Below are 17,489 nucleotides of genomic sequence, written 5' to 3'. Positions count from 1 at the left end.
ACTGAGCAGGAATGCCATTTAGATTAATGGAGTGGCAATAATACCACCACAACCACCACCACCATCTTGCAATACCAATTAATGAAGGAAGAAGGAAGAAACACTGCCAGATTTCAAACACCATTTGAGCTGCATGCTCTCATTGGCATGTCTCTGAGAAACACACAACTAATTTTGAATAATGATGTAATGTAAGAGCCTATTAAATGGAAACTGTTCTGATCTTGATTTTCTTGTTCCCTCTTTTGATGATTGATAGAAAGGTGACGACATTGTGATTAATTCAGTTGTGCCATCTTGTATGTGAATTTTAATTGCTGTGATTTGTACATTGATAGATTTTTTTATGACAACCAAAATGAATAACGTTTTTTAATCAGTTGATCAAAGGGTATCTCTCTATTTCACTTACACAGGAACAATGAAAATAATTATTGTTTATTCCTTTGTATCAACATTAAAAATTCATTTTGTGAAATTATTCCATATGAGTTGCATGCATTAATGTTCTCTGACTATGGATTTTTTGGCACTTGCTGAATCACTGATGAAGTAGATCAATACCATGCAGAACTGTAATGTGCCATGAGTTTCTCCTTACCACGTGACCTGACGAGGAAAAACTCTGAGCCCTAGTAATGTGAATCTAGCCTTTGTTGCCACCCAATTAAAAAAATATCTTAAATGTTTATTAGACACATAGCTCGTATGATAGAGAGGCAGACAGAATTAATCCTAGCAGGCCACGGTCAGGAGGTTCTTCTGACCCAGTCAACCAGGCAATGAAGGGAAGAGGAGTCACCTGCACCAGCAGGCAGCACAGACGGAAAGCTTTTGATTCTGGCTACAATGGAGAGGACACAGAGAGAGGGAGAAGACAAGTTCATGCCAATTATCTACATGGGATGTGTCTGGTGGACAACTTGTCATGGTCAGGATGATCAAGTATCACTTAAGTCTAAAATGTTTTCCTTATGAAACTTTCTAGTAAGGCCCCGTGTAGCTCAGTTGGTAGAGCATGGCGCTTGCAACGCCAGGGTTGTGGGTTAGATTCCCACGGGGGGCCAGTATGAAAAAATGTATGCACTCACTAACTGTAAGTCGCTCTGGATAAGAGCGTCTGCTAAATGACTAAAATGTAAAAATCTGAATAGTTGTTTTCACCTGAACTGTAAGTGACTACAACCAGTATTGTATGTACCAGTGTGCAGATTTTGGTCATTATATGAAATCAGACTATGTCATACATTGCATAGGATCACCACTGACATTTTCAAAGTTTATCTCTGATGTAACCATGAGTCACTGGAGTGGTATTATGGCTATTGGTGATAATATGTGGAGTTACATCTTTTGTCGAGTTACACCTAGGTGGAGTTTCAAATTAGATAAAAAATACAGTATGACTAACTGATATACCCAAAATGTGTTTTATTACATTATACTTTGAACAGGTACATGATGGATCAACCTTTTAGGGTGTAACCTTACATGCTCAGTTGGTAGAGCATGGCGCTTGCAACGCCAGGGTTGTGGGTTCGATTCCCACGGGGGGCCAGTATGAAAAATGTATGTACTCACTAACTGTAAGTCGCTCTGGATAAGAGCGTCTGCTAAATGACTAAAATGTAAAAATGTAAATGCGTAACCAAGCAAGGACCTTCGAGAACCTAAACAGCAGGGGGCGATAAGGAGCTCTGTTTTACTTTGCTGTACTTCAAAAAGAGAGAAAATAAGACATGGCGTCTGGTGGTCACGACTCTTGATAAACAATTTTATCGGTCGAGACCTGACAAATTTGGATTGTTCTATTGATACGGCAATGTTTATCAGGTAATGTAACATATTACCACGATCTCAGGGTAGAAGTGCACGGTCTGCTGTCTTAGAATTTGAGCAGTAAAGACAATTTTTAGGAGGCAAGTGTCGATCATCATTTAACTTAGCAGTTGTCAGCAGTGTCAGTCAGCGCTTTCCAGAAATCTTCGGCAAAAACAAACTAGCTAGTTAGTTTTTTAATCACATTCATTGTGATTAGTCACATGAATGGCATCTGTAGTGTTCTAATTTGAGTTTCAATGCACTATTTCAATCGAGAGATTCAGCTTGCTTCCTCAAATATAATTATTGCTTTGGTTGAAAATTGTGTTATTGCCATGACAAGGGGGAAATGTCATTACTACAATATGTTGTGTCAACTGGAATGCATTATCTGGTCTTGAAATTGTACTAGACACTTGTGATGCTGCTATGAATTCCCTCACTGCCACCTCTTATATATATATATATATATATATATATATATATATATATATATATATATATATATATATATATATATATATATATATATATATATATATATATATTATATTATATTATATTTGTTATGGAGAGGGCAGTATATGACAGGAGACTGTTGCCCCAGTGGACTGAAAGGATTCTTGACAGGACTGAAAGGATTCTTGACAGGCCAGCTGGGGGAAAATACACTGTAGCCAGCAGATCCAACCGTTTTGCTTACAGCTGCACTAGGGTCGGACAGCATTCCTGTGTCGATTTAAAGACTGCATGCTCAGTCAGACACAGCATTTACTGCGATGCGGCTCTGAAGAAGTCAGGGCATTCATACTTCTTGCAATTCGCAGAGCTGTTGTCAGGGAAGGGAGTTTGTGTTTATACAGGACATACCGCCAACCAATCATGTCAATGCAGAGCTATTATTCACATAATTACAACATTTTGGAGGCGCACGGCATCGCCGTACGGAGCTTGATTTGGCCTCCACAGACCTCCGGAGGCGTCGTTATTGCGTCACACCCTTCATATGGAGCCTCCCGACTGCATTGTCGGATCAAGTATAAATCTGCTTTAAGACACCGTGGCACCGGCACGAGATATGGCTCGGAAAACATACCTCAATCCAGGGATGAGAAATGCATTGTACTCTGAATTTTCCCATGATCCAAACTGTTCCACCGAGAAGATTGCACGACTGCTAGTTTTTCTGGAAAAAGTGTCACTGGAGTGGTATTATGGCTAGGTAGCAGAAGCCACAGCAGCCATTTGGTTGTTCAACGCACCATGCCATTCCATAATGGCTGCTGTGGCTACCGCTAACTAGCATGAGGTCGGTGTAACAGTTGGGATGCTGGGAAAATTACATGTACAACACATTTCTCATCCCTGGATTGAGGTATGTTTTCCGAGCCATTTCTCGCGCCGGCTCCGCGGTGTCTTAATCTACACAGGAATGCTGTCCGACCCTAGTGTAGCTGTAAGCAAGTGGGTCAGATCTGCTGGCTAAAGACACTGTAGCCTACTGTCTATCTGCCTCTTCCTCCCCTACAGACTTGACTAAAGTGAAAGGATGGCCGAAATCATTGCTGTGAACATCTCGGCCACATCCCCCTCTGCCACCTTCTTCCTGCCCCCATCTCCTGTCATCGAGGACTCTGGCTTTCCCCTGGCCTCGCTGGACAGTGAGGACTATGTGTTCGTGGAGGCCAGGCACCCCAACAAGGTCCTGGAGGGTCTGAACAGCCTACGTCTCAACAATGCCTTCTGTGATGTGACACTGTGCTGTGGGGGGCAGGAGTTCCCCTGTCACCGCATCGTACTGGCTTCCTTTAGCTCCTACTTCCAGGTATGGACAGTGGTGTACAGTACAACTATATTAATCACCTCAGGGAGTGTTGAAGTTATCATTGGGAAAAGAGTACAAAACCATATTGTCCAAGAGCAGACATAGAAAGTTGCATACACTACAAGGGCAGCAGGTAGCCTAGTGGTTAAGAGCATTGGGCCAGTAACCGAAAGGTCGCTGGTTTGAATCCCTGAACCAACTAGGTGAAAAATCTGTCGATGTGCCCTTGAGCAAGACACTTAACCCTGATTGCTCCTGGATAAGAGCGTCTGCTAAAATGTATATGTAAATTAAATTGTGGTGTAGATATTCAGGGGGAAAAACAGTAGACGTGAATGTTTTAGGACATTTTAAAAGGCATTTCCTGCAATTCTGCACAGTTTGACATGACTTACTATGCCTCTCTTGAGTACAAGTGGAAGGATAAGTCAGCACCATCATGAATGAAGGTATTTCGAGGCAAATACTAAGAAGACACAAAAGAAGAAGACTGAGTTTTATTATAATTATGAATATTTACATATAAAAAAAGTTCCTGCAATTCTACAGTCTGACATGATTTTATGCCCTGGCCTCTTGAGGGCTACTTGAAAGGATAAGTCACCATCATCAATGAAAGTATTTCAAATATTAATAATACACAAAAGATGAAGACTGAGTACTATTATAATGATGCACATTAATATTTACATAGGATATCATATACTAAGTTGATCATACATTGACTATCAAGTTTTGTAGTTTTCATAGTTTACAGGTGGAGGTTGAGCTAAAACATACCTTGAACTAAGGACTGGCTGAATGCCTGTTGGAGAGAGAAAGAGAGTCAGGGAGAGTCTCCATTGAAACTGTAAATTAGTAATACTTCACTTACTGGTAGCGGGAGGGGCGCAAATATATAGTGGGCTGTATAGACAGCGGAGGAGGAGCAGTGCGTCCGAACAGGGCCGGACTAACGCAGTGCAGTTTTATAATGCTTTTCTACAAATTTTGTCATGAGGGTGAGAGAAAATGTTGCAGTTTTAAAGCTCATTTCCTGCGATTCTACACATTTGCCATGGGGCAGAGAGAAATGTGCTGTTTTATAGCTCATCTCATGCTATTCTTCACATTTTGCCATGAGGATGAGAGAACATTTAGCAGTTTTAAATCAAATGTCCTGGTATTCTACAATTTCCTGTTATTCTATAATCGACCTGTTCAGAATATTGGAGGGGGGATATGTCCTCCAATCCGCTGTGGCAATTTTGCGTATGATCCACTAACACTTACCAACTCATACCGGACAGTCAGACTGGTGGCCTCGAGGTTATTATTATAACTACTATACTACAGAGACCCAGAGTGCAATACAGTGGTGCAACGGGGATGAGCTAGCTGACGATGCCCCTGCTCCTGAACTATTCTATTTACTGAATGGATACAGTTCACTGATGACAGTGCATCTTATATTGTCACTCACTGCAGACCTGAAGTACTTAAATGTGATCATTTGCTGTTGGCGCTTTTCCACTGGCAGGAGTCTGTTTCTCTCTTTTCCTAATGCTATGCCCTCCCCTCTGTCCTCCTCAGGCCATGTTCTCCACAGACCTGATGGAGTCCAGACAGGAGCGGGTGGCCATCAACGGAGTGGAGTCCCAGATGATTGGCATGCTGGTCAGCTACGCCTACACGGCTGAGGTGGTCATCTCCAAGGCCAACGTGCAGGTGAGGTAGAACCATTGTCTTCCAGTCTCACTTTGTAGTCAGCTTCTGGTTTAGCGTTGCAGTTGTTAAATGGAAGTTGTAGTACACCAGAGTTGAAGTCCGTTTCATTCCTAGTCAGAAATACAGTAAATGGCACTTTTCATTTCCTAAATAAATGTAAAAAACTCAATCAATCTCCTGAGTTGACTGTCTTGAAATCAAATGTCATTGTCCTGAATTGACATGTGACCCCCAGGCCCTGCTGGCTGCGGCCAACCTCCTGGACGTGATGGCGGTGCGCGAGGCCTGCTGCCGCTTCATGGAGCGCCAGATGGATGAGATGAACTGTGTGGGCATCCACTGCTTCGCTGAGGCCCACTCCTGCAGGGAGCTGGAGAAACGCAGCATGGACTACATCCTCCAGCACTTCGGCAGTGTCTGCCAACAGGTGAGATAGGAAGGGAGGTCTGGGTTGTGTAGTCCAAACCTGGGGTGTCTCAATAGGTTAAAATGTATTTTTCATGTGCTGCATTGAACACTGATCCCAGAGAGGTATTTTGTTTCACCCGTCTTGTTAATTCAGAACAGTGCAGACCAATGTTCCCTCTAAACTCCTCTCGGACTGCAGCACAGAATAAATATCAGACCGTGCAGAGAAGCAACTTTCTAGAGTTTTCCCCTTTAGTTAACACTATCAACGTTTCGCTGTACTGTGGGAATTGTGATCGAAACAACGCAATATTAGCCACTTTCAATGTAACATACCGAAACAAAACAAACTATACAAGACTTAGTATGCAAAACTAACTGTGCAAGAGATTTTGTTGTAGGCTGAGCGCATCGGAGTAGGATTCTATTGCATTGACAGGCACAACTCAGCCCGTACTCTACACAGACCGGTGCGCCATAACCAATCAGAGCTGCAGTGGGCCTATACGCAAATAGCTATTGTCATATATGGATCTGTGCCGTTCACTTTGAACTGGGCTTGTTTTGAGATCAAAGCGAAAGCTGCATGTAGCCACCTGTGCACATTTGTTCATATTCTTTGCTAGTTAGTGAGTTATTAGCCCAGTTATAGCAAATTTCTAGTCGTCAATTGGGGAGTGGTTGCTTCCTACAAGAGCACAAAATGTGTGCATTTATCTTTGAAAAGCGAGTCAGGTAAAGAGCTTTTTTTATGTCTTAAAGGGGCAGTGTTGTATTTTGAAACTGTCTTGAATAAGCTAAGTAGCCAGTAGGCAGAGGGTAGCAGAATTTGCCTGATTCTCTGTAATAATGGTATGGGATAATAATACATTTTATTTTGTAAACTTTCTTTTTGCATCAAACACAACATTTTCAGCTACCTCCTTGTCTGAAGGACAAGTGGATAACCGGTTAATGTTAAGCCCTGCATGTTTTTTTCAAAAGTCTCATGGAATGTAGGCCTACATTGAACACCACACATTGGCTGCTACAGTAGGCTGAATGATAGAACAGCTATTTCTATGTTAAAAATGTTATTGGAAGTTATTGCATTTTTCTCCATTGTTTTTGATGGTAGACCACTCTGGTAGGCCTACATTATGATTAAATAGCCACAGTAGTCTACTTGTCCACTGTTAAAACTGTAACGTAAAGCGGGTACAGCCTCAGTGTTCACAGTAAACGCAAACCTGAAATTTGCTCAGTGCCCAATTTTCTTTGAGGGAACATTGGTGCAGACGAAGGAGAGGACATCTCTCATGTGTCATTGTTTAGACATTCCCATTCTTTGCCTGTGAGAAAGAAAGGAGAAGTGACATCATAGTCAACTGTCTTTTGTTCCCCTGACTGGCCCCTTGCCTGTTCATTAGGCACCAAAAAGAAGAAACCAGACTAAAACAGGGAGAGACTACATGGACTTTAAATGTCAAAACGTTTTGAAACGTTCTCAGTCGTGTAACCTAATGAACACATCCCTGTGGTCCATTGTCCCCCCCCCCAGGAAGAGTTCCTGTCTCTGTGTGCAGACAAGCTGACAGAGATCATTGCCAGCGACCACCTGAACGTGGCCAAGGAGGAGACAGTGTTCGAGGCCACCATGCTGTGGCTGGACAAGACCGCCACCCGCAGGCAGAGCTTTGAAAAGGTCAGCGTGGAAACAACAGTCAATGCAGTGGTCCCCATTTGTCCGTGTGTTGAGCGGTATCTAGGCGATCTGTGGCCAGCTCTATGCTAAGCCCCCTCCCTACAGTTCTCTGTTGACTGTGTTGTGTGTGGTTTTAAGCTCTGGGATCCCCAGTAGATCTGACTGTCCGAGACCCCAGATGTCAGTCACTCAGCGTTACATAAACGTTAGGGATTAGAACCCCATTGTCTGGTCCTGTAGTAACCATGGGCCCTGAGAGGTGTCACCCTAGCCTGGCACCAATAGGATTTAGAGCCTCTCAGATTTGACTCGGTGTCATTATGGATAGGTCAGAGGTCAGCAGCCTACACGATCCTATCATGTTTTAGTGGAAGGTGGAGGTATCAAGGTCGCTCTGGTACAATGGAATAGGACCTAACCTTTTAAATTAAAATAACTAAATTGAAGGTTAGGTCCTATGTCCTTGTGTTTTAATGTGTATATAAAACTGTAGAGGTGGGATGGAGATGCCTGCCTGTGTCTGTCTGCTCATGTCTATGTGTATGTGTCCAGTGAGTTCGGGTGTGTTTGTTTTCAGTGTATGTGTCTCCAGTTATTCTAACCCATGTCTCCCTGCAGGTCTTGGAGCACATCCGCCTGCCACTGATCAGCCCGTACTACATCCACGATGTGATTGAGTCTCTGGAGGTGGTCCGGGAGTCCCAGCGCTGTCAGAGGCTCATCTCTGAGGCCAAGGACTACCTGCTGCTACAGGACCGACGAGGAGAGCTCTACTGCCCCCGGGCACGCCCACGTAGGTCCACAGGTAGGTACCACACGCATGGATACATACACATAAGCACACTCCAAATACACCCTGTCACGCACAAAAACAAGGACTCACACACATTTAACCTCCCACTTCTCAAACTCCTCCACACGCCTAGCGCTTTAATTAACTTTCCGAAGCAAACACAACGGCATTTAAAACAAACACCATCAAACCCTGGCATGCCTGGATGATTGTTCTACCAACTGCCTTTAATACAATTATCAGCTCTCTGATGCTCCTAGTCCCCTGTGGCTTCCCAGTGACATCTGTCTCTCCTGGCCTCTCTCTGTGACAGGGACAGCTGAGGTGATTGTGACGGTGGGGGGAGAGGACGACAAGGTGGTGCTGCGTAGCGTGGAGAGTTTTGACCCCCTTACCAGCCAGTGGAAGAGTCTGGCCTGCCTGCCCTTCGCTGTCAGTAAACACGGCCTGGTGGTTTCAGGTGAGGACCATTTGGTTTAGTTTGTATATTAACACCTAGTGATAAGATGGATCCTACTACTGTATGTTATAGATTGTTATAGGACCTTTGTTACATTTGACCTAATGCTTGAGAATGGCTTGTTTCTTTTTATTGTAATTGTGTACAGTATAAGATGAAGAAAATACACACTTCAGTTTCTCACAGAATAGACAAATTATGATATTCTTATTCTATACTATTATTTTCTAATCTATTCCACTCTCATTGTTCTCTCCCCCAGGCTCCACTCTGTACCTGGCTGGAGGGGAGTTCCCTGATGGCTCGGCCAGCAGAGAAATGTGGCGCTATGACCCCTGCTTCGACTCCTGGCTGGAGATGGCCCCCATGAACGTAGCCCGCTCAGAGCTAGGTAAAAATTCAGTCAATTCTACCCATTTATTTCTCCATTTTAACATACTGTCTGACATGTCAGCACTAAAAACAAAAATCTTACATAACACTGGTTAGAAGGACAGCCGGGGACTTGTGACCTTTCTTAACAGGTTAGGTCCCCGTCCATGACTTCTGTAATGGAATAAAACAACAGCCAATATAGTACATCATTTGTGAGTGCTGACAGACTTCTGTTTGATGATAGACTTCTATTGGATGATCCTCTCTGTTTAAAGTTGAGCAGGCTGGATCTTCCATTAATATGTCCCCATCCCTCCCCTCCAGGTCTGGTGATGCTGGATGGCTATGTGTTTGCGGTGGGGGGCTGGGAGGGCCGTTCCCGCCTGGACTCGGTAGAGTGTTACAACCCCCACACCAACACCTGGCAGTTCATGGAGTCGGTCAAGATGGCCGTCACCAGCCCTGCCGTGGTGTCACTGGATGGACTGCTCTATGTCACAGGTAGGGGAGATCATTGCTCACCCACTTCCAGAGAACTCTATGGCTGCGTTTACACAGGCAGCCCAATTCTGATGTTTCTTTCACTAATTGGTCTTTTGACCAATCAGATCAGCTCTGAAAAAGATCTGATGTGATTGGTCAAAAGACCAATTAGTGGGAAAAATATCAGAATTGGGATGATTGTATAAATGCAGGCAAAGTATTTACTGTAGACAGTCACAGCAACTATAGGTTCAGCTTGGTTGATATTATTTTTCTGTAATTGCTTTATGTTGTAGTTTGAATTGTCTACAGGTCATCTTTAATATTAGATCATTGTAACTTATCAGTGTCCTCCTGGCTCCTAGGTGGTGCTGTTCTAGAGGATGGTGACGGCACAGACCTGGCCCAGGTGTACAACCCTAAAACGTCCGTGTGGACAGAGGTGGCCCCAATGCAGATCGCTCGCTCCGGCTCTGCTGCCTGCACCCTAAAGGGGAAAATCTACGTCATAGGTATCAGGGATCAGTTTTTTACATGGACAGGGGGGACCTGATCCTAGATCAGCACTCCTACTCTGAGATGCTTGATACATACTGACTTTCCCTGAACACGTGACCTGACCAGGAGAAAAGTAGTAAGGCCCTAGTTTGAAGCCAAGAGGATATTTCCACATTGTCTGTGGAAAAATACATTAGGATTTTCTCCTGTATTCCATTCCTAGGTGGCTGGCACGCGTCCACAGAGAACACAGACAAGGTGGAGTGTTACGACCCCAAGAGTAACCAGTGGACAATGTGTGCCCATATGAGGGAGAGGCGCTACCGGCCCGGTGTGGCCGTGGTGGACGGCAAGATCTACGTGCTGGGTGGAGAGGAGGGCTGGGACAGGTAAAAGACAGCGCCATGTCAAGCCTTATCTAAGCATATTCAGCTTGATTATATTTATTAGGCCACACCATAGCAAAATGGTTTTCAACAGAAAATGAAAGCAAGCGTTTCTTATTGAACAAGTTTATGTAGTTTTTCCCATTTGTCGGTTTACAAGCGTTTGGTGCCTACTGAATACGACCCTGATTTGGCAGGTGCAAGGCCTATAAAATATTATATTTTTTTTAGGAGAATACGAAAAGTATCTGGGCTGCCTATGGCACCCTATTCCATATATATATATATATATATATATATATATATATATATATATATATATATATATATATATATATATATATATATATATATATATATAGCACTAATTTTGATGAAATGGCACCTTATTCCGTATGTAGTGCACTACTTTTGACCAGAGCCTACGCAACCTGTCCCCTCTGTCCGCCAGGTACCACGACACCATCGAGCGGTATTGTGAGGAGACCGACAGCTGGGAGATCGTGGGGGAGATGCCCACCAGCCGGAGCTGGCTGAGCTGTGTTTCTCTGCAGCTGAGGAAGGACGCCCACGGGGGCAGCCGCCCCGGCACCGCCTCGGAGACCGAGTTCTCTGTGGACTGAGATGGATGGATGGAGTACTCCAGACATAGAGGTCCTAGTACCATTCATTTATATGGCGTCAGACTGCCACCTTTTGGAGAGCTCTGACTGTATCTCTGCCAAACAGTCAACCTGTCCCTGGTTGTTCTGGTGCTGAACAGAAGTCACTCTGTGCCAGAGAGAATACCAGAGGGCAGCTAACTAACTTAGTAGGGCTGCTATTCTGTCTCATCATGAGTCTTGACCTTGCCAAGTCACTGCGCCTCTAGGCTTAAGCCATGGAGAAGGACAGAAGTGTGACTGCCTCAATGGCAAGCCTGACAAAAGTGGTCTTTATTTCACCATGAAAGCCTGTTCACTCACTCAACGGCATGGGTCCATTCTGTTGCCATGGCAATATGTCATTGTGTCCATGGTAACAGTATCATTTAGGATGGATGACCCGTCACCCACTTATGGAACCCTCTCTCTTTTAATGTTATGTGAATGTTTGGGGTCAGGGTGTTTTAGTAGAACTTAATCACCTTACAACGGTGACTTAGCAAGATGTTCTCTCCACAACCATCGTAGTGTATTTTTATGTGACGTTTTGTATTTATTAGATTTCTTTGGTTGAGGATGACCCATTTTATTACAATTGGAAGATAATTATTTCCCCTTTATAAAAGATGCTCTTTATTGGCCAAAGAATCCATTGTGAAACAATATTTCAGAGACAAATTAGTGAAAAGAAAGCCAACCATGTTTGAAGTGTTTTGTTGTCATGCAAATTTGGAAGGTCTGTTCTCAATTGCCTTTTGACTGCCTGTTATATGGTTTAGTTTATATTTGTCTAATCGGTATGCTTAGTAAATGTTGACTGGGTAACTTTGAGTGAGCTGTATGACGCTTTCCAATAGTCATTTTAATTCTGTAAAAGTGGATCAAACCTGTACCATGCATTGAAATGTGAATTGAATAAAAGCATATGGATGCCAATATGGTTATTGAATCTGACTATTCTGGGTGCATCTCAATCTAGAGTGGCATGCTAATCTTGTGCCCTCTTTAAATGCCAGGATCTAAACAGATTTTGCCACATTGCTTTTACCCAAGCATCCATCTGCCCATATAGATTCCTTTGATTCCTGCAAGTACAATGCTGAAACTTGAACAGGAAGCTCCAATGAAAAGGATCATATTAACCTAGACTTCCATAATTATACATGCACAATGTATATATTCAAATAATCTTCATTTCAAAACGTATTTTATTATGTAGGAAAGTTTCCCAAATGAAACACAAATACTGGAATGAACATGTTCACCTTTAGACGGACCAATTTAAGACAAACGGTCAACATAAGGAAAGCTAACAGTGTGATTGCTATGCTTAGTGTGACGTCCTATATAAACTGACCCGTATAAACTCTTTATATAATTGGCACATTTACAACATAGTAATGATAACAAGTTAAACAATTTATTTTGTTCCCATGCTTCAGATATATACCTATGCCAAAGATTTTTATAACTAAACCAAGAGACCACAGCTTGTCGTTTACAATGGGAACAAACGTCATAATGGGCAGAGCCAAGCACACACTAGCGATATCCTATTGGCGCGTTCTACTAACATCTGCATATTTCCATTAGGGAACGCCTACTCTGAAGTGCGTATGTTCAATAACTCAACTCGCCTTTGCACTCCTTCTAAACAACGCGGTTTTTAAACTTTTGCAAAGGGTAAAGTCTACAAAACTTAGTCCACTCTGTTCATAACATATTCTAGTTTTGGGAACAGAAAACTGTATTGAGATTAAATGTGTAATCGATGAGAAAATATGCAGAATGTCACCCAAAATCCATCTTCTCCCACTGCCCGCCATATTTGGTAGTGAGTGGAAACGCCAACCAGATGCTTCACATTTATACATCCAGTGAAATACCTGTCTCATTGTTCTCTGTGCCTATGCTGTCCCAACATTTCAAAATGGACACAGCCCTACAAAATAGAATATTCTGTACATGAGTCTGACAGGACATCAAACATAAAGCAGGACAACAAATTAAATCATAGCCTGTCCCATTTACAAAAATATGAATATGACAAAAGCAGCTGGCGTCCCATCGTTAACCCTACAACCCCCATCCTGAGCTCTCTGCTCACACAAGCAGTCTCTCAATGGCCATCTGGGTAGACTGGATCTGGGGCTTGAGCTGCGAGCCCTCCTTGATGGTGACCGAGGTGGCAATGACGGGGCGCGAGACCCCACAGGCGCGTCCCAGGGCCTGCTTGGAACGCACAAACACATAGGGCACGTTCTTGTCTTCGCAGAGCAGTGGCAGGTGGAGGATGATCTCCAGGGGCTCTGCGTCTGCGGCCATCACGATGAACTCGGCGATACCACGGTTCAGCGTTTTAGTGGCTGGTGGAAGAGAGGGCGAGCAGAGGTTAGAGAGTGACAAATCTGAAGCTGTGAGGTGATACTTTAAGAGGCATGTCTATTGTATCGCTGTTCTTCCAAACATGCTAGGAGAAACACAGTAACAATCCCCTTGTTGGAATAAGCAACTTGTACGTTTCCAACCCTGCAACCAAAACAACGTAGTTCCACTACAGATAGGTCTGTCTCACCTTCATTGGCCCCTTTGCGGAGCTGCTTGTAATTGGCAGCTTGCTGCACAAGGTCCAGGATGGTTTTGCTCAGTGTGGCATCAGCAAGAGGGTAGGCCTTAGGGTTGACTTCTGGATCAGCCTGATAGGTTTAAATATATCGTGGTTAAAATGAATATGGGGACCAGGCCACACATATCAACACAGCGTGGACAGCCGCTAGTGGTCTCTATGTATTGTATCTGTCTTTTGACGGATCCACTCAAAATAAGGTCAATAGCGACCACTAGCGGTTGTCCAGAGTGATCAACAGTGCATAGCTAGCTAGTTACTACAGTGAATGTTGTAAACACATAGCTAGGTCACAGTCGCCACACACATTTTTGCCCCTCTTTTAGCGATACTATCTAATTTGGGCAAATCAGACTATATTACTTTCATGGACTCAGTTATGCAAGTTAGTTAGGAGTCCACAATACTTCAGCCACGCTCAAGGTCCTAAACGATATTATAACCGCGATCGATAATAGACAGTACTGTGCAGCCATCTTCATCGACCTGGCCAAGGCTTTCGACTCTGTCAACCACCACATTCTTATTGGCAGACTAAATAGCCTTGGTTTCTCAAATGACTGCCTCGCCTGGTTCACCAACTACTTCTCAGATAGAGTTCAATGTGTCAAATCGGAGGGCCTGTTGTCTGGACCTATGGCAGTCTATGGGGGTGCCACAGGGTTCAATTCTTGGGCCGACTCTTTTCTCTGTGTATATCAATGATGTCGCTCTTGCTGCTGGTGACTCTCAGATCCACCTCTACGCAGACGACACCATTTTGTATACATCTGGCACTTCATTGGACACTGTGTTAACAAACCTCCAAACGAGCTTCAATGCCATACAACACTCCTTCAGTAGCCTCCAGCTGCTCTTAAACACTAGTAAAACTAAATGCATGCTCTTCAATCGAACGCTGCTGGCACCCGCCCACCCGACTAGAATCACTACTCTCGACGGGTCTGACCTAGAGTATGTGGACAACTACAAATACCTAGGTGTCTGGTTAGACTGTAAACTCTCCTTCCAGACTCACATTAAGAATCTCCAATCCAAAGTTAAATCCAGAATCGGCTTCCTATTTCGCAACAAAGCCTCCTTCACTCATGCTGCCAAACACGCCCTTGTAAAACTAACTATCCTACCGATCCTTGACTTTGGCGATGTCATTTACAAAATAGCCTCCAACACTCTACTCAGCAAATTGGATGTAGTCTATCACAGTGCCATCCGTTTTGTCTCCAAAGCCCCATACACTACCCACCACTGTGACCTGTACGCTCTTGTTGGCTGGTCCTCATTACATGTTCGTCGTCAAACCCACTGGCTCCAGGCCATCTATAAATCACTGCTAGGCAAATCCCCGCCTTATTTTAGCTCATTGGTCACCATAGCAACACCCACCCGTAGTATGCGCTCCAGCAGGTATATCTCACTGGTCATCCCCAAAGCCAACACCTCCTATGGCCGCCATTCCTTCCAGTTCTCTGCTGCCAATGACTGGAACGAATTGCAAAAATCTCTGACTTTAAGCATCAGTTGTCAGAGCACCTTACCGATCACTGCACCTGTACACAGCCCATCTGAAATTAGCCCACCCAACAACCTCATCCCTATATTGTTATTTCTTTTTGCTCATTTGCACCCCAGTATCTCTATTTGCACATAATCTCTTGCACATCTATCATTCCAGTGTTAATACTAATTGTAATTATTTTGCACTATAGCCCATTTATTGCCTTACCTCCATAACTTGCTACATTTGCGCACACACTGTATATATACATTTTCTGTTGTATTTTTTGACTTTATGTTTTGTTTTACCCCATATGTAACTCTGTGTTGTTGTTTTTATTCGCACTGCTTTGCTTTATCTTGGCCAGGTCGCAGTTGTAAATGAGAACTTGTTCTCAACTGGCTTACCTGGTTAAATAATGGTTAAATTAAATTTTAAAAAACATCCATATATCTTAAACATCTAGGAAACAACACGTGGTTAACGTTACCAAATCAAATCAAATTTTATTTGTCACATACACGTGTTTAGCAGATGTTATGGCGGATGTAGCGAAATGCTTGTGCTTCTAGCTCCGACAGTGCAGTAATATCTAACAATTACACAACATATACCCAATACACACAAAAAAGTAAGGAATGGGATTTAAGAATATATACACATATATGGACAAGCAATGACAGAGCGACATGGACTAAAATACAGAAGAATATTATAGAATAGAATGCAGTATATACATATGAGATGAGTAGTGCAAGATATGTAAACATTATTAAAGTGACTAGTGTTCCACTTCTTAAAGTGGCCAGTGATTTCAATAGGCAGCAGCAGCCTCTAATGTGCTAGTGATGGCTATTTAACAGTGAATGTGGCCTTGAGATAGAAGCTGTTTTTCATTCTCTCGGTCCCAGCTTTGATGCACCTGTACTGACCTCGCCTTCTGGACGATACCACGCTGATGAGGCGTGGTGCTGCCAGATATTTCATAAACTATACAATAAGGCAGCTAGCTAAACTTAATGTAGCTAATATCCATATTCTGGAATGTTACAAACTTCACAACAAATTCAACAGAATCAAATAAAAGTAGCTAGATTGTTAGCTAGCTAATTGGTTGGTCCCAACACAACAACAGATAGCTTGCTAGCCGGGCTAGCTAGCTAATTTCCCTAGCACAGTCATACTTCCATTAGTTGAGCTCACCATTTCTTCAAATTTCCAGTGATTAAGACGTGAAATCCCTCTGTCCTCTCGGCGTGTGCTTCACAGAGGACAGAAAAAACCAGTTAAAAGAAGTGTTCAAAAATGTGCAGTGAGTCCACAGATAAAACAATGACACAGATATTTCACCGGATGTATAAATGTGAGGCATCCGCTTGGAGAGGAAGCCCGGTGCCAGGAAGTGGGAGAAGATGGAAAGAGATGGATTTTGGCAGACATTCTTCTAATTTTCTCATCGGTGAAACATTTGATCTCAATACAGTTTTCTGTTCCCAAAACTAGGGTCTGTTAGAAACAGAGTGGACTAAGTTTTGTAGACTTTACCCTTTGCAAAAGTTTTTTTAAATTGCGTTGTTTAGAAGGAGCGCAAAGGCGAATTGAGTTATTGCACACGCGCACTTCAGAGTAGGTGTTTCCTAACGGAAATATGATCTGCCCAATTCTGTACTACCATGAAAATAAAATTCAAAACCAAATAAATCACTACTAACTTCTACCTCCCCCTCCCCCCAAAACCCTCCCCAACCCCCCTAACCCATTAAACGTTACCTATATCATGTTGAAACACTCCACCCTTAGGATTGTTCAGCATGTCAACAACCATTTCAACAGTAACATCGGTTACCCTCAATATCTCTTTTGCCGGCTCCACAATAACCTTCAACCTGGCATTTCTGCTTTCCACAACCCGAGTCGTATTGATAATCTTACCAATAAAAGCTATGATGTCAACTTTATTCATCATTCCTTTGACACCGCACATTAATGAGCCAAGGTTTCTGAACAGGCCTCGAAATGATGCCAGGACCATCAGAAGCACCAGCCCTGATAGTAGGTCCACTTACTACAGGAACATCCATGTAAGCTCCCATCAGTCCACACTGTAGTTATACCAATCTGTTTTACATCCTATGCATATGATACATCATGACTGATACTATATCGCTGAGCCTCTCTAGCCTCTCTCTGCACCTGGCATCCACCAAATGCTGCAGTGTGTTCTCCCCCACAATTATAACACTTAACCTTCACATTGCTTCCACATTCACCGTAATCATGT

General features: G+C 43.3%; 2 protein-coding genes across 3 annotated transcripts; one reads left to right on the top strand and one right to left on the bottom strand.

Annotated features, from left to right (window-relative positions):
* Positions 1-1,714: 1,714 nt before the first annotated feature.
* On the top strand, positions 1,715-12,030 carry LOC311103782 (kelch-like protein 24). 2 transcript variants are annotated; one of them, XM_084145435.1, is made up of 12 exons: positions 1,715-1,833; positions 3,352-3,646; positions 5,219-5,353; positions 5,589-5,780; positions 7,302-7,445; positions 8,064-8,250; positions 8,552-8,698; positions 8,961-9,089; positions 9,398-9,574; positions 9,922-10,068; positions 10,278-10,443; positions 10,892-12,030. In XM_084145435.1, exons 2-12 carry the CDS (start codon positions 3,371-3,373, stop codon positions 11,061-11,063), a joined length of 1,872 nt encoding a protein of 623 aa, XP_084001561.1. In that variant the 5' UTR covers positions 1,715-1,833; positions 3,352-3,370; the 3' UTR covers positions 11,064-12,030. The 2 variants fall into 2 exon arrangements, with proteins under 2 accessions (XP_084001561.1, XP_084001562.1); XM_084145436.1 differs by lacking the exon at positions 7,302-7,445 and having other exon boundaries at positions 10,892-12,018.
* A 244-nt stretch (positions 12,031-12,274) lies between these two features.
* Positions 12,275-16,568, bottom strand: LOC311103812 (NHP2-like protein 1). The gene is made up of 3 exons (XM_084145457.1): positions 16,412-16,568; positions 13,660-13,780; positions 12,275-13,450 (listed from the first exon to the last, which is right to left on the bottom strand). Exons 1-3 carry the CDS (start codon positions 16,412-16,414, stop codon positions 13,188-13,190), a joined length of 387 nt encoding a protein of 128 aa, XP_084001583.1. The 5' UTR covers positions 16,415-16,568; the 3' UTR covers positions 12,275-13,187.
* Between the last annotated feature and the right edge of the window lie 921 nt (positions 16,569-17,489).

This window comes from Coregonus lavaretus (assembly GCF_964263955.1).
Source record: "Coregonus lavaretus genome assembly, chromosome: 2".
NCBI classification, from domain to species: domain Eukaryota; kingdom Metazoa; phylum Chordata; class Actinopteri; order Salmoniformes; family Salmonidae; genus Coregonus; species Coregonus lavaretus.
This window is presented reverse-complemented; position numbering and strand designations above follow the sequence as displayed.

Excerpts from the sequence above, each read along its gene's own strand:
- LOC311103782 (XM_084145435.1), top strand. The coding sequence starts at position 3,371 with ATGGCCGAAATCATTGCTGTGAACATCTCGGCCACATCCCCCTCTGCC. Across the intron at positions 8,699-8,960 it reads ACACGGCCTGGTGGTTTCAG|GCTCCACTCTGTACCTGGCT; the intron begins GTGAGGACCATT and ends TCTCTCCCCCAG. Across the intron at positions 9,575-9,921 it reads TGGACTGCTCTATGTCACAG|GTGGTGCTGTTCTAGAGGAT; the intron begins GTAGGGGAGATC and ends CCTGGCTCCTAG.
- LOC311103812 (XM_084145457.1), bottom strand. Across the intron at positions 13,451-13,659 it reads CCGCAAAGGGGCCAATGAAG|CCACTAAAACGCTGAACCGT; the intron begins GTGAGACAGACC and ends CTCTTCCACCAG.